At 43.3% G+C, this 25,111-nt stretch overlaps 1 protein-coding gene across 2 annotated transcripts in view; it reads right to left on the bottom strand.

Moving 5' to 3' along the window:
- CDC7 (cell division cycle 7) overlaps window positions 1–25,111 on the bottom strand; it is a 269,093-nt gene that overhangs the window by 210,564 nt on the left and 33,418 nt on the right. For both annotated transcript variants that reach the window (XM_086953942.1, XM_086953941.1), the window contains exon 3: window positions 12,706–12,841. In XM_086953942.1, the coding sequence (XP_086810068.1) occupies window positions 12,706–12,841 (136 nt within the window). The remainder of the gene's footprint in view (window positions 1–12,705; window positions 12,842–25,111) is intronic.

Below are 25,111 nucleotides of genomic sequence, written 5' to 3' on the forward strand. Positions count from 1 at the left end.
TGGTGTAAAAGCAGCCAACGACGGAGAAATCAGCTCCGAATGCTTCCATAGTGTCGCCGATGTCGTCGACGATGTCGTCTACTGGATATCCATCGTCGTCGACGGTACCTTCGTCGACGATACCTTCGTCGACGGTGCACTAGTCGACGTCGTTGCTGTCTTCGTCGGCTGCACACTGCGCCGTCGACGGCTTTGGCTTCGTCGTCGACTAAATCCTAATCGTCGTTGATGGCTTTTTAATGTGGATAATCAACGGCACAGGCTTACCCGCCGTCAACGATGGAGTAGTCGTCGTCGTCGATGAGAAGGCGGACGACGCCGTCATCGTCGACACAGTCGTCGTCGATGTCGAAACATAGACTGGAGACACAGTCTGCTTCTGCGCGGAGGAAAGCGTCGACGAATTAATAGTCGACGACGGCGCAGGCTTCCTTAAGGCAGGAACCTCCTTGTCAGACGTTGTGGATTTCGCCTCTGAAGACTTTTGACAGTCTTTTTAGGAGGAACGTCTGTAGGGCTAGGGGAAGTAACCCTTGGCCTCTTCAAGGATAATTTAGAGGAAACAGAAGCTATCTCACCGTCCTCTGAAGACTCCAGGTTGTCTCTGGTTTTCAGCCTGTTTAGCCAGAGTAGCAGTCGTCCTTCTCTGTCTTTTAGAGTCTTTGTAGAGAATGTTCTACAAACTCTACATTCTTTAGGTGTATGGTACGGATGAAGACAGTATAAGCAGGTTTCATGCTTATCATCGATATGGAGCCTCTTCTTACCACAAGAAGAGCAAGTTCTGAAGAGACCCTTCTTCTGTTGATCAGCCATAGAGGAACTGTGAAGAAAATATCCAATTTCTATGAAGAAAAGAGTTGAAACAAGGAAACCTGAGAACTCAGGTGGAGACTCCCAAGCACAACGTGCGGTAGAAAATCTGAGAGACTGAGGCTCCTGACAGGAAGGTTCTAGAGGGAGGTGATAGCCGATTGTCTACCTTCTGAAGTTTGGTCCTTTTTACAAAAGGACATAGATAGGCTACTAAGTTGAGGCCCTTAGGCCTATGTTTCTCTATATAGGTCTATAGGACATTACTTTTTTTATGTACCGGAGACTCCCGTCTCGACGACTGGGAAGGATTCAGGCATGTGAATCTATGAAAGACACCCATAATACTGTATAACAGACATGACACAGCCGACTAGGACGTTAACTCATGTCTTGGAATGTGAGAGGACTACAAGACCCGAACAAAATAAGGAAAGTCCTTGCATACCTAGACAGGTACAATGTAGATATTGCATGCCTTCAGGAAACGCACATAGCGCCTCAGAGAGAGTGTAGAGTTGGATATCGCTGGGCGCAGATTCGCGCAGCATCATCCTATTCTAATTATGCTAGAGGAGTCCTAATACGGATTAAACGCAACACCCCATTCACGCTGCATACTACGTACACAGATGACCAGGGCAGATTTGTAATACTCAGGGGAGTTTTTGCTGGCACAAATCTTACCATTATAACAACATACGGACCTAATACAGACGATCCACAATTTTATGAAGCCATATGGACGAAAATAAGAGATTCACCCAACTGCGACAATATGGGGCGGAGACTTTAATACATGTCTAGATCCATTATTGGATAGAGCTACTGGCACAGATAAACATGGGAGACGTGCAGCCTAGGTTATATTTGACGATATGCAGGACTGGGCTATGGAGGACATATGGCGCAAGAGACACCCGGGCGAAGGGAGGGCACATGCACGTCACTCACACAATACCTGGTCGAGATTGGACTATTGGCTGACCACGCAGGAGGTGTGCACGTGGACCAAAGTAGTGGGGCACTTACCCAGAACCCTCTCGGACCACTCCACAGTCCGACTAGAGCTGGAGGTGCCGACACACACCCCGAGACAATTCACATGGAGACTTAGACCAGATGTACTGAAAGATCAGGTGTTCAGAGAGGAACTCCGTCACACTATTACGGGCTTTTTTCAAAGGAACATCGGGTCAGTGGAGGGCAGCTGGTTGGTGTGAGAGGCATTCAAAGTCACTATAAGAGGACACTGCATAGGTGCACACGGCGGATTCCTTAAAGACATCAGACAGCAACTACACAAAGTAGAAAGAGATATCAAGGCACTAGAAACTGAATACGCTGCTACCTTACATGAACCACTCTTGGCGGATATACGGAGCAAGATCAATACATACAACGAATATGCCGACACAGAAATAAAATACTTATCCAGAAAATACAGGGCCAAGGCGTATGGAGAAGGAGGTAGACCAGGCAGAGCGCTGATGCACAAAATCAAACCAATGAAAGGCGCTTCGCTAATAACACATTACGAATGCACAAGGAGAGCATCTGCATGACACCCCCTCTATACTGGAAGAGTTCAGCTCCTACTACTCAGCACTATACACCATGCAAGTAACGCACCCGCAATCAGACATCCATGACTATCTTGATGACGTGAGTTTGGCCTGGCTGTCAGACGCCCACAGGGAATTCCAGGGACACCATATCACCGAGGACGAGTTTAGGGAGGCGGTTAATTCCTTACCTAACAATAAAGCCCCGGGGATTGACGGATTGCCGGGTGAATTCTATAAGGAATATAAAGACCTGTTGATTCCTCAACTAGCGCGGATGTTGGAAGAGGCATACCAGGAGGGAGCTCTCCCACCTACCTTGCGGGAAGCGCTGTTGATAGCGCTACCGAAACCCGGTAAAGACGCCACACAATGTGCCTCCTATCGTCCCCTATCCCTTATAAACAGAGATGCAAAAATACTGGCCAAAATAATAGCAAACAGAATACAACCGCTCCTGCAGCTCCTGGTGCTCCCTGATCAGGCAGGTTTTATACCTACCAGATCCACAACCCACAATATTCAAACCATATTCACGTCGATCATAGTCTGGATCCCGAATTGCCGGCGGCAGCCGCCCTATTAGATGCGGCGAAGGCCTTCGATTCAGTCGAATGGGACTTCATGATGACCGTACTCACTAGGATGAGATTCCCGCCCGCTTTCCTGAAGTGGATAGCGTTACTATATAACGAGCCCAGAGCCAGAGTACGTATTAATGGACACACTTCACAACCATTTGTGATCAGTCGGGGTACTCGTCAGGGGTGCCTGCTATCGCCCATTTTGTTTGCACTCACACTAGAACCGCTGGCCTGTAAAATCCGGCAAAAACACCCGGAAACTGTGCTCCAATTTATTATTCGGCCAGTGAGCCTATCTCCGTATGCAGATGATATGGTCCTGTACACTAGAAATCCGGACACCACCCTAAACCCGCTAATTAGAGAGTACATAAAGTTTGAACAATACTTGGGCCTTAGCATAAACTGGGATAAATCCGTAGTGATCCCCTTGACGGCAGTGACCCCGGAACCACAGATGGATTACCCCTAAAAATGGTGCACTGATCCCGTAAAATATCTAGGAGTCTGGGTACACCGCAACCCTGAGACGGTCGTTAGGGCAAACTATGGAGTGGCTATAAGCAAACTGGAAGATCAAATAGAAAAATGGATTAAACTACCGCTCTCGCTGGCAGACCGCATCGCTCTCCAAACAAGCATTTACAATGCAATAGGTCTCGCATTATGAAAGTTTGAGCTATTGGTCTTGTAAATGACAATTTTTATATTTATGTGTTGGTTTTGAAAATAGCTAAATTAATAGCTGTGTCATTTTCAATGCCAATAGTTATAACTTTCGCAAATGTGACACCTACAGCACTTGTAATGCAACATGTTTTGTATTTACGTGACTTAGATGTATTGATATTACAAATAACGGCTTAATTTTTTTAAATAATTAATACTTAAATAAAAGTGATTGTAATTTATAATGGCAATAGCTTAAACTTTTGTAAATAACGTTTGTGAAGATTTTGTTCAGTGTATTTTATTGTGATGAAAATCCAAGAACAAAAGTGAAATAACATCTTTTTGTGACATTTGTAATAAAGCTTGAAACATTGAGAGAACATAATTGAACCAGTTGTTGAATGGTTGCACAGATTGATGCTGTGGCGGCGCTGAGTGATGGTGTGGCGGCGCTGAGTGATGCTGTGGCGGCGCTGAGTGATGCTGTGGCGGCGCAGAGTGATGCTGTGGCGGCGCCGAGTGCACTCTGCACTCTGCATCTACTGAAAAGGAACCTGAGGGAGAGGGGTCATAATGCCAACCTCAGACGGTCAAAGACTGCGTGATGTAAAACTCTCAGCTCCCTGAGAAGACGTCAAAGACTCGCTAAGGCTTCTGCTGCTTTCTGCAAGCACACTGCCGTGCTATCAGGAGGAGAAGGCGGCGTAACAAAGGCCCCCACAGCGGTAAAAATATGTTTACATTTTGAAAAGAGTGGAGGACGCGGTCTGCAGAGGTGTTTTAAACCCATCTCTTCGAGTCATGGAGTGGCCTTGAAGGGGATCGGTTCAAGGGACGGCGCAGGCCTTACGAACCAGCACAGCCAGAATAGACTCTGCGGCCGTGAAATGGATTAAAAAAATATATATATTCTTGTACACTCAATTTTACAGTGACTATCAACAACTCATTTATAAATGCCAACACTATAGGCAGCAGTAGTAAATCAGCAAAATGCAGGGTTAAAACAAGCTCTTGGCATTGCAGTGGGGAGGGGGGGCGGGGAGGAGGAGAAATGCGAGACACGGCCTGGCGGCCGTGAAGTGTGAAGCAGTGTGCGGGGGAGCCCTTTGAAGTGAAGCTCTCCGAGGCAAAAGCGGGTGCTTGTGTTCACGGGAACTTTCGGAAATCCGCCCGATAGTTTGACAACGTTTTTGCTCACTTAAATTCTCCCCTATCCATTCCTTGCAGAATGGGATAGGCGAGCCCTAAAAATGGTAGTATTGCCTCGCATGTTATACCTGTTCTGGAACATTCCGATCTGGCTCCCGCAGGTCTTTTTCGCTAAACTACGAACGCTTCTACAAAAGCTTGCCTGGGCTGGGAAGCAACCTAGGGTGAGCTGGAAGATCCTCACTAGACCGTATCATCAGGGAGGATTTGCTGCCCCAGACATGCAGCTGTACTATTATTGTGCATAGGCACAACACGCACACTACTGGACGCAACCACATTCATACATACCACACATAGCAGTAGAGACAGATAGCGTGCACCCGAACAAGTTGACACAATACATATCAGACCCAGGGGGAATGTATCCTAATGATATCATACACCCAGTTAAATGTACATCGAGAGCATGGTACATGCTGGCAACGAGAGTCCGAAAATTACTGGTGTATGCGCCGACACTGCCATTAGCACACCATCCCAAACGGTCGGTCACGCAAGAACACAACATGAGAAGACTCATTGGGGAAATGGGACTCACGACACTAGGCTCATTATTTCTGCAAAATACATTTATCTCATACCAAGACACATCTCTATGTGCACATCAGACGCCAATGAAAAGGTTCGCTTACTTTAGGCTAAGAGCTGCAATGAGAGACTTATATGACGACTTCCTAAATGAACCAACACCACTGAAAGCATTACAGACTCTACTGACTGCGCCGACACGAGTGGCACTAGTGACCAAATTATACACGACATCTCAAAATGAGCAGCACACTGGCCCAGACAGGGCGAGGACACTGTGGGCGGAGGCGATCGGGTCGCCTATATCCGAAGAGGATTGGACTTACAGCTGTACGCAGTTACACCTACTTACTCCAAATTGCAATCTGCAAATCATACATTTTAGATTTTTGCACCAAACATACTGCACTCCAGAAAATATGCACAGGTACAGGCTTAGAACGGTTGACTATTGCAAAACATGTGCGGCCCCTAGAGCTGACTTTCTACATATGGCATGGGCCTGCCCGGTGTTGGATGCGTATTGGCGGGAGGTAGTGAAGTCGCTGACTCTTATGCTGGCTGAATTTATTCCAAACACACCACTGACGTGCTGCCTAGGAGCCTACAGGCTTAAGACGATTAGACATCGTAAACTGCTGGCAGTGGCACTTCTATTGGCCAAAAGGCGTGTAGCTATTAAATGGGGAAGCAGACGCCTACCCAGGTTCAAGGACTGGTTATCAGATATGATCTATTGTAAAGAGGCTCTGGGTACCTATGAGGAGGAACTGCCGCAGGCCTCAATGCCAAAGGATATTTGGCAGCCCCTCATGGAATATCTACAACGACAAACAGATGCTCAATCAGCAGGGGATGGAGACAAAATAGCAGGAGTGGATACAGGGACTGCTCAAAGTGCCGGCACACCTCTCACAGGACTGTAACTACCGAAAAGAAATGAATAAATGTGTAGTCTGAATTGATTTTATCCATGTACATTGTCAGGGTGCGCAGGACATAGATCACTGCAAAAAGGACGTGTCCTACCGAATGTATTCCTAATAAAGCGTGCTATCATGATTATGGTTGTATTATGTAAATGAGAAATATGAGATGAAGCCAATTGCTGTATAGACAAAAGAACAGATGATGTTGTGCTCTGTACTGTTGCCCTGTGAATCAAAAATATATATATATATATATTTTTTTTTTAAGTTATCATTTGGTTGTATGGGAGATGAGGGTGATTCCCACCTACTGGTAGTTCTTAGGCCCGTAGGCTTAGGAGGAGTGGAATTACCATATAGAATTCCACACCACCTGATTCTGAGTAGGCAGGTGTTCTCACGCTCTGTTTTGATAGGTGTTGAAACACCAGATCTAATTTTACAGCATGATGTTTATTCCATCTGAGAGATATATTTCACAAGAGGGAAATAGAAACCTTGCCTGCTGCTGAATCTCAGTTCCCCGTTACCCTCACTGGGAGTTAGTACATTAGTTCATGAGTTTGAGAAAAACACAAATAATGCTCCAAAGTCCATGTATAATCTTTTATTTTGAATTTCTTCTTTTTTGTATGCACCTTCCTCAGTTCAACATGAAATAGTTGTTCAAGCCTTCATACATTTATCACAATTCTCAATCATTAGTTTTGACAAACAGAGCTTGTTATTCATCATTAGTTTTGACAAAAACAGCCAAAACGTGTTTCGCGAAGGTTACGCTTCTTCAGTGCTATAGTCAACTTGGGGCAACTCATGCAATAATGTTCAGGTTCCAATGTTCCTTTGTCCCTTTTCGTACATCAAATAGTCTTTAATACATCTCTTACAATGTCTCTACCCAGCTATAGCCATCCTCAATACAGATATATATATATATATATATATATATATATCATCCAGTGAAAACTGGTTTACTTCGTTATTTAAATATGCATTATATATATATATATAGCAATTTGCATTGAAGAATGAGAGGATATATAAAAATAAATATTTGGATGGAGGATTTAGTAGCAGTGTAATTGACTGTTTACTTGACCAATTTATAGTGTCTCACTAAATATAGTGGATAGTGACTAAACTGTGTGAATATCTGTATCACTTTGTCAGTTGTTGTGTAAACTGGTTCTCTAGTTGGTTACTAGCTATGTGAAAGTCTATATTAGTTATTGATTAGTTAACTGAGTATTTGTATGGGAGAGTGAATGTCTGTGTGGTTCGGGGAGGGGTGTGTGACTGCCCAAAGATGTGTGAATAGTTGATCCAGTAGATATATGAAGTTAAAACTACATGTCCTAACAGTTGTTTGGGTGAGTGAATATCTTTATGGGTGTGGTGAGGAGCAAATATATTTCTCAATGGTACATGTCCAACGAACTAGAAAAATAAAAGACAGTGTATGTGTCAGTTTTATATAAATAAGTATACATAAGACTCAATGAGTGACTGTATGGATAACTGTATACTTGTAATAATGATTTTATAATACACTAAGTATGACTTACTATCTAAATGAATAGATGAAGTGGTGTTTGTATAAGTGTGTAGCTAAGTAAGTTTGTAAGTATGATTCATTGTTTGCATAAGTAAGTAGGATGACTTCATAAGTGAATATGATGTGTGCTGGTGTGTAATGTTAATATATGTGTATAAGTATTTTTGATAGTGTTCTATTGTTCCTTGACAGCATGTATGAGTGAATCTACAGGTAAGTGATTAGATGTGTGTATACATCTAGGAATCACTGAGTGGGTTTTTAGATACTTGTATTGCTTTGTCAATGGATTCAAATATGATACTCTGCATTTTACAAAGAGTGATGAAAGATTTTACTAGTGTATGAAAAGGTGTATGTGATTGTCACGTGGATGATGTAATCAGTGATGTCATTTGAGATGTCATTTGAGATGTCATCAGTGATGTCACTGACCATGTCATGAATGATGTAATATGTGACATCATCAGCAGTGGTTTGCGGATGCGCGAAATATAGTTAGTACAACTATATAGGAGCAATTTCAATTGTTTTGTATGAGTGAATTGTCCAGCTAACTATAACACCCCTAAAGCTTATAGTTATTTGAGTGAATTTCAAAGGTTTTTTAACTGCAAATTCCTAACTACATGTGGTCTGAAACCTATGTTTTTTCAGTTAATTTCAAAAGGTTTTTTAAATGCTAATTCCTAACTATATAAGGCCTGAAACCTATGGTATTTTAAGTGAATTTGCAAGGTTTTTTGAATGCTAATTCCTAAGTATATAAGGCCTGAAACCTATGGTTTTTTCAGTGAATTTTGAAGGTTTTTTAAATGACAATGTTTAAATGTATTAATGGTTATTTTTTTTATACTGATTTACTATATTTTTGCAGGTAGGTGTTCAGAAGCACGCCCCCCTTTTTGAAACACTCAGCAGCGCAGCTCCATGGCGCATACTGGAGATACCTGTTGGACTAGTTCCCTCTAGTGTACCTCTGGATTGAACAGGTATTAATTCCCCATCTTAAACTGTGCAAATGCGCCCTGTAGAGTGGGCATGCCTAGGGGGTCAGTGTGTTTCTACCCTGCCCCCTTTTTGTGTTCTACATGTTTGTTTTTCTGCTTTCTTGTGCCTCGGTCTACCGAGCACAAGATGGCTGCCAACACTTCTTGGTTTGTAGTGTTGAAAGCCAATGAGCATGCAGCTCGTGCTCTGAAAGTTTTAGAACTCAAAACGGGGGCATTGTAGAAGCACCCTGACCCCCTAGGGTTGCTCAGTGGGTCCCACAGGACCCCCAAGGCAACAAATATTTTTTTTTGTGAAAAATTGCGGGATGCGCGTACAGTACGCGCACCATACACGTACCCCGCGAATTTTCCCCCAAAAAATATTTTTTATTTTTGCCTTGGGGGTCCTTTGGGACCCCCTGAGCAACCCTAGGGGGTCAGGGTGCTTCTACCCTGCCCCCTTTTTGAGTTCTACACATTTGTTTTTCTGCTTTCTTCTGCCTCAGTCTATCGAGGCACAAGATGGCTGCCAACAATTTCTGTTTTGGAGTGTTGACAGACCGTGGCAGCCAATCAGCATGCAGCTCGTGCACAGGAAGGTACGCGTACGTGGCGCACACGGTGCACGCTTATAGATATATAAATGTTTTCTCTCTTAATTTTCTCAGGAACTACTGGAGGGATTTACACCATTTAGGCAAAATGGCCATCTGCGAATCAGACTACCATTTTGCCAAATTTGCTGTAATTCCGTTCAGCGGTTCGGGCTGTAGCCGTGTCTAAAGGTCCTATGGAAATGAACATGGGGAAAACCCGTTTTGGGACCCTCCTTTTTTCTCGGCCCCCACTTGACGAATCTACTCGAGACTTTCAAGGAAGAAGCGGTGCGGAACGGGCCATCTTTGAGAAATTTGCAAAGATTCAACAACCGGCTCCAAAGTTATTCCCAATAGAATGTTGCGGATTTCCTATGGAAACTAGGTCCTAACTATAAATACCTACTGAGTGATGTAATATGTGACATCATAAGCAGTGCATTGCGGGCGCGCGAGTTATAGTTAGCTGAACTAACTATAACAGGAAATTTCAATTGTTTTGTATGAGTGAAATGTCCAGTTAACTATAACATGTGTCAAAGCTATGGTTTTTTCAATGAATTTGCAAGGTTTTTTAAATACTAATTCCTAACTATAATGTAGCTGAAACCTATGGTTTTTTCAGTGAATTTCAAAGGTTTTTTAAATGCTAATTCCTAACTATAACATGGCTGAAACCTATGGTTTTTTCAGTGAATTTTAAAGGTTTTGTAAATGATAATTTTTTAATGTATTAATGGATATATTTTTTCATACTAATTTACTACATTGTTTCAAAGTATTTATTTTTAGATATTTTATTAATTACATTACATATTTTTAATATAAATTGGAAAAAAGTTTTAAAAAATATTGACATTTTAATATTTATTTTTTTAATTTAATTTGTTTTAATGTATATATATTTTATATAGCAGGCAATGATATCCTATGGAAGGAAATTCAAGTTACTGGTAAGTACAATTAAATTTACTTTTCAGGAATAGTGGTGAGCTGAAAGATGCAGCACTGAGGTATCTCCTGATAACAGGTGAGTAAATTGGAATTCGTAGTTCGGCTGATTTTACAGTAATATTTTGCTCAATAGTGAAGGAAGGGGCGGGCCTGAGGTAACATGTGTGCAAACACGCCCAGTGGCACGTTTTAGATTGGGGAATTAATTCCTCTTCAATCCGGAGGTCCCAGTGAGCCAACTAGCCCACCAGGTACCTCCAGTATGCACCAGGCAGCTGTGTTGCAGAGAAGTGTTCAGAGGGCACGCCCCCTTTTTACAACACTCTGCAACACAGCTCCGTGGCGCTTACTGGAAATACCTGTTGGACTAGTTGCCCCCTAGGTCCCTTGCATACTGGGGGTTCCTGGGGGCCAACTAGCCCACCAAGAACCTCCTGTATGCGCCAGGGGCCTGCGTTGCAGAGAGGTGTAAAAAGGGGCGTGGTCTCATTACACCTCTCTACAACGCAGCCCCCTGGGGCGTTTGCAGAGAGGGAAATAATTCCCCTTCAATACTGGGGGTCCCTGGGGGCCAATTAGCCCACCAGGAACCTCCAGTATGCACCAGGGGGCTGCATTGCAGAGAGGTGTAATGAGGCCACGCCCCTTTTTACACCTTTCTGCTAAGAAGCCCCCTGGCACGTTCGCAGAGGGGGAACTAATTCCCCTTGCATACTGGAGGTCCCTGGGGGCCAACTAGCCCACCAGGAACCTCCAGTATGCGCTCGGGAAGGTACAGAGTACAGTACAGAGAACGGTACTTTTAAATATATATATATATATATATTTAGGGCCTTGGGCTTCCTTGTGGGAGCCTCCTGAGCAGGCCTAGGGGGTCAGGGTGTTTCTACCCTGCCCCCTTTGCGTGTTTTGCACGTTTGTTTCACTGCTTTCTTGTGCCTCGGTTCATCCTTATGCATTCAACATAAGGGATGCTCTCTTTGAGGCTTATAGGGTGAAAACTTGATGAGTGCAGTATGGTGTTCCCTGCAGTTTCCATTCTATGGGTGCGAGTCTGTATCTTGCCTCCCTCATGAAAAAACTCAAGGTCTAGAAATGTTATTTTGTCTTTGTTGGCTGCGCATGTGAATTTAAGATTCAGGTTGTTGTTATTTAGGACTCTGGAGAATTGAAGGGCGCTTTCTTCTGAGCCCCTCCATAAGATGAAAATGTCATCTATATAACGCTTGTACAGGACCACGCTGTTGGTGATTACGTGATGGTATGTACTTGCTCCTCCCACCAGTAAATATATATATATATATATATATATACATACACACACACACACACACACACCCACACACACACCGCAGCAGCCAAGCCTCTTTTCCCTCCGCTCACCCTCCTTTTTTTTGCCACAATGTAGCTTCTCCTTCCCTTCCCTGCTGCCCATACCCTCTCCATCCGCCACTAGACGCATAATATATGTTCCATTGTTAGGTGGGCACATCTTACAGCCCTACATAATTTAGAATGCTGGCATGGTTCATTTCTGAATGCTCCAGGTAGAGTAGAGTGAGTTGGAGCAGAGAAGAACCAAAACAAGATGTTGGTGGTGCTCGTAACTTTCCACCTTAAAGACAGACACCATCATCTGAATAGTAAACCTTTATTTGGCAGTGGAAAAAAACATTACACTTAACAAGGCCTCCTTGATGAAGTTCAGCTAATCGCCTTTCCTGGGTTCCATTTTTACAGCTGTTGCAAATCTGTAGGGACAGTATTGTGTAGCATCCTTTAGAGATATCCTCGGGATTTATGCAGGTGATCTCCACGTGCCGCCCCCCCCCCCCCCCCCCAAACCATCACAAAATACTCATTTGTTAATAGGGAAATTACCTACATCACTTTGGTATTTTTTAAAGCATTTAACTCCCCTACTTCAACTTCTACTGTATTTTTCTTTTCAATTTACAGGAAAAAAATCATACTTGGAATACACAGAATTAAGATTAGACCAAGTCAATCTTAGTAGGGGACATTCAACATAACTCACCATTTTTTCCCTTTGCAACTAGACTGATATTTAACTGCTGCCTAGGTAATGATGTAAAATGCAGGAATACTAGTTTAGTAAATCTCAATTGAATGGTTATTAATCTAACCTTTACATTTTAGAAGAAATTGGTCCACTATAAAAAATATGCGCAAGGAGAAAATGGTGTGTGAAGGAATCTTTTTAATTCTTTACACTTGATACGCAACAGTTCTTTGTCTGTTAAGTAAACCATAACTTATCACCACAAAAATAGATGCTTACCCTGCCTCAGTAAGGCACTGAAGTTCTGCAGCTATTCGTACAGGGTGACTTGTTGGGATCAGATGTTTCAAGGCAAATTTCTCTTCTTCTCCTGATTTTAATTGCGCTGTGCCAAGGTAAACAGAACTGAACGTTCCTGGGAAAAACAGAAAAAATGGATTCAGGAAAACCATACTTGCAACTTCAAAGACTGCCCAGTCCAGCGGATAGAAATCTGTGCATTGAATTAGACACAAACCTCGCTTTCTTTGCACAGATTGGTGCAGAAGCACACCCTTGTTTTTCTCTTCTAAATGCTCTTAGGAATCTTTGACTATATATGGACACATGCAAAACTCTTGTCCATGCTGCTCTAGCTTCCTGGTTGGACTACAGAAATGCCCTGCTGTCACCAAAAATGGCAACATACCGCATTCAGGCTGTTCAGCAGCAGCCCCCAGAAGTGTCAGGACACACAGTTTTGAACAACTGTGTTCTACAAATTTTTCGTTCATTCATTCAATAGGTTGAATAAGTGTATTATTCAGTTAATTAAAACCACAACATTAAAACATTAAAATAAATATCCATAAAAAAGGGGCTTTTCCCTTTTTTGTTCTCTAAAAGAGAAAACTATTTCTTATCATAACATTTACACTTCTTCCTGTATAATGTAAACAAATCATTTGGTAAAACTGCCTAATATTTGAAACAAAATCAGTTTAAGTTTATAAACTTTATTTCGATTTAAAAAAAGCACAAGTTATCGCAATCCAAAGATAAAAACCGGGTTAACCATTACATTGATCATAGGTCGAATGACTGGATTATACAAGGGCATAACACGTTCACTCTTAAAATAATAAATACAATAAAAGACTAGATCTAAAAACAAACCCCTCATTGGGCCTATATTTGACATGATAATAATTAATCCAACTCCTTTTACAAGTCATCAAGAGAAACATACAATGCAGCATTCAATCATAATACGTTATCACATGTACAATGGATTCGGTTACCCAAACCTTCCGCCAGTCCACCGAATCACCCACACCTGACCCAGAAACTTAGCCGTTGCTATCATGATTGGGCCATCTAATGAAGTTTGTAATATTCTATACACCAGTATGTAATCTCTAATACCCAATGCTAGACAGGTTGGTTTCAGCCAGCGTCGCCTCGGTACACTGTAAGGCGGGCATGCAAAAAAAATATGTGGTATGGATTCAACCCTATCTAGATAGTATGGGCACTTGCTACAATTTGCCCCACAGTTAGACCACTTCGAAATAAAGGCCTTAGTTGGTAAGGAGCCTACCCTGAACTGGTGGAACAGTTTCCTATCACGAGGTGAGGTGATTATGTCCCAATACTGCTCGAGCTTGGGTTCTAGCTTGATCTCAAGAAATGTGCTGGTCAGGGACAGGCCAGCGGAAACTGTAACCCGTTTAAGGTTTATCATATGCCAGTAAGCTGCCTTTAGTTCAGCTTTACTAGGAAAAGTGCTAGCTGCAGGCGTGGTCCACAGATGACACCACCCTAACTCACAGAACAATACAACTGAACCAAGAGAGTTTCTTGTTGACATCTAGCTTCCTGACTTCAACCAGAGCCAGGGCATAGTTGGCCAGCTCAGGTGTCACCCAGTCTCTCCTCCAGTATACCACTAGCCTACAAAGCGCAACATCTTTGATGGAGCAGGACCCCAGATCTAAATATAAGGGAACCAAGGGGGTGGATTGCGGTATCCCAACCACTGATCTTAAAAATTTGTTTAGGCTCACCGCTAAGGGTTCCAGATTCCCATATCCCCACAACTCTACGCCATACAGGATAGAAGCACTAATTTTAGCCTTACAGATCTGCAGTACAGGAGCTACAGGTTTAGTGTAAAAGCATCTTTGCTCCTTAAGTAAAACTCCAGAGAGTTGGGCATCTCTCACCGTCAAGCTATCTATTTGAGGTTTCCAACTGAGTTTTTTGTCAATCATAACCCCCAAGTAGGAAAAAATCTCAGCTTGTTCCAATGTACCCTCCTGAATTCTGACTTAGCCAATGGATTTGCTAGAATTCTGGAGGACCGTGAACTTTGTTTTGTCAACATTGACAATAAGGTAATGGTCCGCACAGAACGCCTCAAATCTTGAAAGGGCACGTTGGAGTCCCTGTCTTGTTTTTGATAGGATCAGGGTATCGTCTGCGAACATCAGGAGGGGTATCCTTTTTCCTGCTAGACTCGGGGCGTCGGTGGGATGATTCTCAAAATATTCTAAAACTCCATTTACGTAAATTGAAAATAAGGTGGGTGCTAGTACGCAACCCTGCCTTACACCCTTCTCCACCGGAAACTTGACTGTGGTGCTACCTGCCATGTCTCATCTGACTTGGGCATAATTGTCCATGTAGAGGTTGATTACAAAAGGCCAGGATTTCCAAAGGCATGCCTACTTTGGAAAGTGTGAAGCAAAGAGTCGGGCGGGGAACTAGATCGAAAGCAGACCTGAGGTCCACAAAGGCGGCGTAATATAAACCTTTGCCCAAGGTGACAGTTTGCCAATAAATAAGGACAAACCTTAGAACCTGGTCCACAGTACTTATGCCCTGCCGGAACCCAGTTTGTAAATCAGAAAGAATATGAAAATTCTCCAACCAGGCCTGCATTCTACCTAGGATTACCCTGGCGACAACCTTTTGGATGCAATCGATCAGGCTTATTGGCCTATAATTTCCCGGTTTGAAGCGGTCCCTCTTCTTGAAAATGGGAAGTGTCACCGCACCAGCCCAGGTTTTAGGAATCTCAGCACCCCTATCGATAGCGTTCATTAATATTTGTATATACGTAGCCCAGGGGTCCAGATCTTGGAGAAACAGATCTGTGGGGATGTAGTCGAGTCCCGGAGCCCTACCCTTGGGGACCTGCAGGAGTGCATTTTCCACCTCCCTCTTGGTGATACAGAGAGCAGGTGGAGAAGAGGGCATCACATAGATAACTTGGGGCTTCAGGTCCCCAGCAAATTGACTGCTAAAGTGACAAACCCACTGATCAGGTTCCACATGCTTAATAGGCACTTTGCTCTGATTGCCCTTCCCCCACTTGATCAAGTGTAAAAATTCCGACAAGTCTCTCCCAGAACAAGTTCTGAGCAGATCTGTCCAATGGGATTCATCCCAGTCTCTTTTGGCCTGGGATTGGGCTACCTTATACTCCTGCCTTTTCTCCTTTATAGCATCCCTAACTTGACTCCTAATAGTCCCTGCCAGTGATCTATAAGCCGTGCGGCAGTTTGAATTGTACCAAACTGCTGCCTTGTGGGCGGGTGATACACGTACTTTATTTGTAGTTATAAAAAAACCTCTTAGCTAGTTAAAAAGAGCCTCATGTTGGTGGTCAACTCTGTCTCCGTCTGCAGTACCTGTCTGTATTGCACTACTAGGTTACTCATAACTAGCAGAGTCTCCGGATTTTGCACTACCTTTGCCCAATTGAGGCGTCTCATATCATTGGACAAGTGACCTTGTACAAAATCCACATGAGGTGGCGACCCTTCGGCAGGCTTGATCTCGGGAAGCCGCATAATGACTAGGAGTGGATTGTGGTCGCTTTCGGGCCGAGCCTCTACCACCATGTCTACCAAATGAGACCAAAATAGTCAATTCTACTAGAACGGAGCCCACTATTATAAGTTGACAACCATAGTCTGTCAGATACTGTGCGACCATTTGCTGCCCTCAGCCCATGCTCCGACAGAATACTTTCATTTGAGTGCTGCACAGGTCCACTTTTTTATGGGAGGGAGTTCCAAGCATGGAATCAACCACTGCTCGTCTTCCTCAATGCTAAAATTCATGTCCTCACAGTCAAGAGGTTTGTGGGTACAAATAAAGTCCCCGGCTATATCAATGTTCGTGTGTCCTCTGTGATTCGATAAAAACCATCTATGTTGGCTACAGTTTCTGAGGCCTTCCCGCCAGGTTGGCCCCTAGAATAAACATTGATAATCAGGGTATCCATGGAGTTGCCAAATTTTATCGATAAGAATATCCTGCGAATCAATGACTATCTCCTTTATCCTAATAATCTTAGTCTGCCTGACCCACAATGTCAGACCCCCCCACCCCATCGGTCTACCCCGTTCACCCTACACAGCTGGTTTGGATATATTGATGTATCCCTCACAAAATACCCTATCCACTGCCCACGTCTCTTAAAAACAAATTATATCATAATTCTCAATGAAGGTGAACCATTCAGTAGATGCAACTTTACTGGTAAGACCCGCAATGTTCCACGAAGCAAACTTTATACTGGATCTGGGAACAGTAGATGCTCCACTGTTTCTTGGGGTTCCTTGGACTGGGTTCAACAAACAGAGCTGAGACCTCGTCATTTGTGTTTAACAAGGAAGCTTTGCCCTTATCCCATACCCCACACATTACGGAAGGAGCCAGGCTGGTCGTTTGAGGATAGCGTGGGGGCGTTTGTAAGATCTTCACTTTTACTGTAATGACCCACTTCATCATGGTCCCCACAGCGTGCCCCCAATACAGATGGGAAGTTATCATCAGGAGTTGTAGAATCAAGTCAATCAATGTCCTCCAGAGTCCCAAAACATTCAAACCTATTGAGGGTTGGAACGGAATATTGGTGGCCCAGCACAGCCTCCTCCGGAATGCGACGGGCCCACCCTTGGCCTGGGCTTCGCCCGCGCGCGTCCCGCACTGCGGGAGTCTCTGCGTCCCTTTGAGCGCCGCCTGGCGCTTGGAAGTGACGCCTCAGGCGAGCGCCTACCGGGGATGCTGCAATTTGTGGTTCTGGGACCGCCCGCGTAGCCACCAGCGGGACGGTCTCGGGAAGAGTTGCAGCAGGGCTATTGCGGCATCCGTTGCAGAGCGTGTCCTCAGGAGCCCTCGCTAAGGCAGCAGGTGGGTCAGCAGTTTACAGTCCCCAAAACAAAATCTCAAGCGTTACAACAAACAACTATTTAGCTAGGCCACTAGCCTGGTTTTGAATGTTCCTCTTGCTAGGTTATAGAGTCAATCAAGCCTTGGCTAGGCATCTTCCCTGCCAGGGCTTTTTGACCTAACAGTTCCTAAAGAGTAGCTACCTCTTGCGTTAAGTGGTCCCCTTAGCATAGTCTCCAATGTTACATCATGCAACCATTTAGCCTGGCCACAAGTCTTGATTTGATATTTCCTCATGTTTAATTAGGAATTTGATCAAACAACAGTTAAGCTGTAGATCTGCAAGAGCTGACACCTCGTGTATTGAATGGCTTCCTTAACAATATCCGGCGATCCTCGCCTAAAGCTGGGAAGATCCAGACTAAGTGAAAAAAATCCTGCGTTGGTGCTCCACACAGCCAACATGATTTTGGGCCCTGGTATTTCCAACGTGGCCGGTCTGCATTTGATGGCAATTTACCAAAGCGTATGGCTATAAATTTAGATTTTAGCTGGTAAGAAAATGGATGAGCCAAATATGCCGCCGGTTGCAGTTTTACATAGGATTGTAAGACCATCCATGCATGTGCCCGCCTGCTCAGGGTAACCTTGGCCTCGAGTAATGAATGTTGCTTTGCTCCCTTCTTCAAGATTTGCTGGAAAGTGGAGTAAGGAAGGTTCTTCTGCCAAAGATCTACCACCTTAGTGATTTGTAGTGAGGTTTGAAGATATGTATAGTAGGCTGCCGGCGGATCACTTTGTAATGCATTCCAGAGTGCATTATTGATTTCATTTTCTCGGTTACGCCAAATTTGATACCAGGCTCTTATCATGACATATCTTCTATGAAGCTGTTGCTGTTGTAAACTGAATTCTAAATCGAACCTGCGCTGGCGAGGCATTATGCGGAAGTGAAAAAACATTTTTATATGTTCACGTTTGGAGCCTATCCTAAACCCCAGCATCTTTCCCAAACTGGACTTCGCTTCCATATGCAAGGGTAGGAAGTAGTTTTGCCTTCATAATGGATAGTAACTTTTCATTCATTAATTCCGCACTCTAATGGCATTTTGAGAAGTGGTACCATCATATTCTGCCAACATATCTGTATTCCATATTTTTGTCTTTTAAACAAAGCCGGCTGCATAAGGACTGCTTTGTACATAACAGGGCTCCAACATATATTCAAGTAAACTTAGAGAGTTTACAAAAACAAACTAAACAATTCATGGAAGGAGAGGTTTCTGCAGAAGTCTGCTTTACAATTGAATAGCTACATTCCAAAAGAAATTCCAGACTATTAAGGTTTTATTTGCACATATGATCTATAAATATGAGCTATGGTGACTTTGCGGTGAATGAATTGTGAACATTCAAATGGATACTATCTTGATAATTTGGAAGACAGACTTCCAGATAGGCACACAGCAAATGCACGTACAAGAAGAACAGAATTGGGACATAAGTTGGTATTGAAGAGTAAGTGCTCCCAGTTTGACTCATCAGGAAATAGTTTAGGGTATGTTTGCCCTTTGTCATCACGCAAAATGTCAGTGTATATGATGGAGGTTTGTTCTTGCAGGTAACCCTGCTGCATGAGACATATGAAAAGGTACAACTTTAGTTTCTAGAGTGCATGGTTTAATACAGGCAGGCAAAAGAGCTGTATTTATCACATTTTTAATTAACTGTACACATCTTGAAACAAACATCATCAAAGCTAATAGGCCTAGCTTTACAGTTGTGAACAGTGCAAATAAAGGCATGCAGTGTGTTTGCACGAACTAGCATACCAAAGTCAGTCCTGGTGAAATCCCCTTTGAATCTTTGTTTCACATATAAACAAAACCAGGACTATATTGTAGTCTCCCTTGCCCTCAACATAGTCCTATTTGCTTCAAGAAGGAGGTCGATGCAGTCCTGTCTTTGTTTCCGACAATGAAAATAAATGCAGGACTGTAATAAATCTTTCCAATTTCTATGGCCTAGAATTAAACATAGTACTATGATAAACGCTGCCTTTCAATCCACTTTAAAAAAGATAAATACCTGGGCCAGTGGCCACGATGAGAAGCTAACAGATTTAAAAAAAAAAAAAGACTTAAAAAAACCCCACAAGCAGCCTTTTAATAGAAATGCCACGGGAGCAGCTAATATATTTTTTTTATTGTTTTATTTTCAAAAAATATTTAGATCCCACACCGTTCGGCGCGGGGGTGGTGGGGCGGGGGAAAGAAAAGACCAACTTGACCGGAAGGGGAACAAGCATTTGCAATGCAATAGGTCTCACATTTACACGAGTTTGAGCAATTGGCATTGTAAACAACAATGCCTTTTATTTAAGTTTTGTTTTTTAAAACATAAATAAAAGGCAATGTCATTTACAATGCCAATAGCTTAAACTCGCGTAAAAAGAGTCCTATTGCATTGCAAATGGTTGTTTAACTTTAACACTAAGCGCGGCGCCCGGTTCAAGGACACTGCAATCGTTTTTGACGTTTTTTTACTTTAACACTGAGCGAGGTGTCCTTAAAGCGGGCTCTGTGCTCGTTGTGTAAAAGATATAAAAAAGAAAAAATGAAAGAGCGCGGGGTCTCAGAATTCGACGCGGCGCTCAACATGAAGGATACAATGACTTAGTGATGCCATCACTGGTTAAACTGAGTATGGAACGGGCACTCTAAGCTAGTCAGCACATGGGAGAATAGCCATCGCATTTCCCTGCAGTTCAATGCAATGTATATAGAGTATCCTGTCTACACGGGCGACTGTATTGAGTGAGACGTTGCGCTCCGCCGCCTAACTCGGCTCTACGGAATTCGCGCCAATAGCTCTTCGCACAGGCAGAATATGGCTCCCCAATTCTCTTTGTAATGCGACAGGCAATTAACTATCACACCACACAGTGCCACAGGAAGTGGGGTCCCAGAGATAGGGCCGTTAGCTGCAACTGAAAAACAAACAAGACCAGCTACTCCTCTGTCCTGAAATATTGCGGAAAGGTGGAGGGCCAAGCTGGAGTCCGCGAGCGATGTGTGGGGGCAGCCACTATTAAAGTGAAGAGTGATCCAAATCCCAAAAGCGGCCGCCATGCCGAGTTGGAGTCCTGCGAGTGTAAAAAATAGTACACGTACAGTGTAACAACCAAAGGGGCCAGTAGCCAAGGGAAGTATCAAATGAAGAGAAGACCGTACTAAGGAGGGACTAACAAGCCTACAAGCGAATCAGAAGCCAGCATTTACAAAAGGGCACAGACACAAGGAAGCCATGATGGATTTCTTCAACGCCGCCCAGATGCACCTTGGAGGTCTGACGCAGGCCCCAGGAAACCCTGTGCTGGCTGTGCAAATAAATCAAGACAAAACGTTGCCTTCCTGAAGGTGGGGTTCTAATTCATGGTGTATTCCACGTCTTGTCTCAGTCTCTTCCCCTTTCACACCCTCCCCTTTCACTTAACCCCTTCGCTGCGGCGGCTATTCCGCCGCAGCACTAAGGGGGAGGTGGGGCCGCGCGGCGCTCCCGTGCTCGTGACGGAACCGCTCCGTCACGGCCCGCGGGTGAGCTGTGCTTGTGACGGATTGGTTCCGTCACGGCCCCGCCCGCTCTTTAGAACGTCAGCGCAAACGCGGCGAGCGGGCCGTGACGGAACCGTTCCGTCACCAGCACAGCCCACCCGAGGATTGTGACGGAACGGTTCCGTCACGAGCATGGGAGGGGTTAAGTGATCTCTGCATGGTTTTATAGATGGTACAGTTTTCAAGAGGGAGTTGGGGCTGCATGCGACTCCATTCATGCCTGTAGCCGAGTGGCATTCGTTGCCTCTTTACTAATGATGGGCTCCGGTATAACTTTGATACTGGAATGTGCTGTTTTTGGGCGTGAGATTTCTGTAGAACGGCATGAAGCAACCTGCATTTATCTCTATTTTACAGCCTGTGGTGTTTAAGATCCCGTAGGAATCAGTTGCGGTTCACACCCATCAGGCGTAGCAGGTGCTATATGAATGCAAACCATTCTTCCCCTTCTACATCTCCGCTATCCTTCTCACTCCAAATACCTGACTAATATCCACCACTCAAATTACTTTCATATTTCACCATACTAATTCACCACTAATCCTTTATGGGTTTCCGGAGTAGCGCGTTTCAACACCCCATCAGGGGTAACAAGCGCTATATAAATACAAACCTTTTTTTTCCTCTTCTATCCTTCTGCTATTCGTCTTAATCCAAATAACGGACTAACCTATCCACCACTTAAAATGTACTTGCATGTTTCACTATACTAATTCAACACTAATCCTCTATGGGTTCCGGAGTAGCGTAATACTCGCCGAAAAAAGCGCTTTGGCCCCTTGTCAGGGGTAGTAAGCACTATACAAATGCAAATACAATACAAGCCAATGAAAAATATGGGGGAGTAGGCGGGCTTTTCTCCGTACTGTACTACAACAGATCCATCACCAGAGCAGCGCTTGCACGCTGGCTCAGGCTGGACCTAAAAATGGAAATACTAATAGGAGCTAAGGCTTGCACGCTTGCAGCGAGGGGTAACGTGGGAAGAAACTTTGGAAGGCTCCAACAATAGTGTAATGTCTACATTCTTTTTCAGTGCCCTCTACTTAAATCAATAAATGGCCAAAGCTTTCAGGTGAAGAACGCAAGTGTTCATAGCAAATACATGCACACATACACACACATCCTTTCATGCATACAAATAGGAAAACGGTGAAAAGGAAAATCAAGTAACAGAAAAAAGTTATGTTAGGTAAACATCAGAACGTCTAAGAAGCTGACATCATTCGAATGTTTATGATCAAGCACCTACAACTGGATACTACTTCAAACAATTTCTAAAGGAGAAAACAGAAAATCTCTTTCAAAAGTGACATTATAAAAAATACAGCTGCTCTGAATAAGCAGGCAAAGTAAACTTAAGGGAGGGTGGCTAATGAATCAGTACGAGATTACGCACTTTATTAAGTAAATATGATTGAGTGATGTTGGACTAATTATGTGATTTCGGTCAGTATTGGTAAAGAACCAATAAAAATAGTGGCTCTCAATGTAAGGCTGCTGAAGTACAACCTTGGCAGCTCCATCGATTGCCAAGTCAACAAGCCCACTACAGGAATCGCACATCCCAGGTTACCCCCATTAAGCTTTGGCATGTAAGAATATCAGTATGATGGGTCAAACAGAGTTAACCGTCGACACGTCCTGTGATTTGCATGCCACAACTTCATTAAGTCATCTAATTAATTTTGATGTGCGAAGAAAAGTGACTGATGTAAGTAAGTTTTTACACAATATACATAAGATGTCAATGTAATCTATTCATTAATCTCTGACCTTTGGTGCACCACAAAAATGATAAAAAGCACTGACAAGGAATAAGTCAAGTAAAACGCACAAAAGAGGGGTGGGTGATAATACAAGCAGTGACAAGTCATAAACTTTGTGCATTTGAGCGTTTCAACTGAGATATCTCTACAGAACTACGCCTGGGTGAAAGTTAAATTATGCCAGTGGAATTCATGTAATTTCGGGAAACTATTGCCATTCTTGTTAAACGAATATATCCCATTATTCCATCGAGGAACGCCAAATGACATCCAACCCAGAATGGGTTGGATATCATTTGGCGATTGATACAAACCCTATAGGGAGGACTTAATACTTTTTATCTTATTGACTGAAGTGACACTCCTTTTGTAGATGGTGAGGTCCATTTAATCTAATTAATAAACCCTGATGAAGTCTTTAAGGACGAAACGCTTTGGCTGGGCTGATTGATTTAAGTCCTTAAAGAATAATAAAAGAAGAACTTTCAACATGAATATGTGAATCCATGTGATCTGATAATATGATCTAAATGCTACATCAACTCAATTTGTAATAATAGAAGGAATCATTCTATGCATTGTTTTTTGTAATATCCCATAGATAGGATTGGTACATTGTGGATATAAGCGCTCCTAGCTTACTTAGTTTGTTTCCATACTTAAAGAACCTTGCAGGTGACAGACTAAAAGAAGTGATAAAGAATTTATCACAAGCTGATAAAGTATCATACAGTCAAATCAAGAAGTCATTGGAGACCAAGTTCAGTCCAATGCCCAATGTCAACTATGAAAGGTATACTTTCAACTAAGCAAGACTGCAACTGGGTGAGACAATGGATGAGTTTGTTGAGACCTGATGTGCTTATAAAGCACTCCAAGTTCAATTAATTCAAGGATGAAAAAGCCATCAGTCTTAGAGTTATCGATGGCGGCCTCTCTGATTCATTACGACAAGGCATGCTGAGAGAAATTCTCAGTTTCAAGAAAGTGTTCATGGCTGCAAGACCTGAGGAACGTGCTGATCGACAAGCTGCTAATATGCAAGCTGGAACAACCCAAAATGAATCCGCATAGAGCAAGAAAAGTAAGTAGAAACACAAGGTAGAGGCCCACAGTGTGAGGTCTCTGAAGAAAAATAACTTTCGTTTCCGCTGGTGATTCTCCTTTCCACATGAAGGTAAATGTCCTGCCATCGGACTGATATGCAAAGGCTGTGGGGAAGAACACCTTTTGTAACGGGTTGCACAGAGAAAGAGAAACTAAATGCATTAGGGAGAGATAAGAAGATGGATTTTAGAACGTTCCAGAAGCACTATAGCCACTCCCACAAGGCTAAACGGCAACATCAACTAAGGCAAGTGCAAATAAAACAAAATCGATTGTTATCAAATTAATCTTCCAACGGTTTGTTGACGTCATCGAGTGACAGGGAGGAACCTGAATGTGCAAAGGTGAGGTCAGTCAAAAATTGTTGGACGCGTGTAGGATTTGCCGCTTGCAAAGAAAAACAGAAATCTAAAGAATCATCACATGAAGCAACCTTCACTTGGACATTGCCCTAAAAATCACACTCAAGGTGAATGGTTGCCCTACAACTTTTATTATAGGCAGTGGTGCGTCCATAAACATTAGAACTGTATCAGATACCACCTCTCTCACCATAGAGAACAAAAGTGTACAACTGGGCAGCTTCTACGCCCATGAGGTGTAAAGGGTCCTTTGTGGAGACAATGATGCACAAGAAAACGACAGTGGAAGCGCCAAGTCAGGTCTTCCCAGTTACTTAGTCGAGTACATGCTTATTAAGTTTCGATACTGCGCTGACATAGGCCTGAACTCTATTAACTACAACTTGAATGCTCATTCAGAAATAGTGAGTCAATTCCGACATTATTTCAAGGACCGGAGAAACTTAAAACAATCACGGTGCAGCTTTACATTAATGAAGCTATAACCAATTGAACAGCGACACAGTCTAATTGCACTTCACTTACAGGAAGCCGCTGAGAAAGAACTAGAAACACTGTTAAAGAATGCCACCATTGAGCGCTCTACTGGTCCAATACCTTGGGTTTCGCCCTTTGTGGTGGTGCCAATAAAGGGAGAGTGGAGATTCAGTGTGCATTTATTTTGATATAC

This window comes from Lissotriton vulgaris, chromosome 1_1 (assembly GCF_964263255.1).
Source record: "Lissotriton vulgaris chromosome 1_1, aLisVul1.2, whole genome shotgun sequence".
NCBI classification, from domain to species: Eukaryota; Metazoa; Chordata; class Amphibia; order Caudata; family Salamandridae; genus Lissotriton; species Lissotriton vulgaris.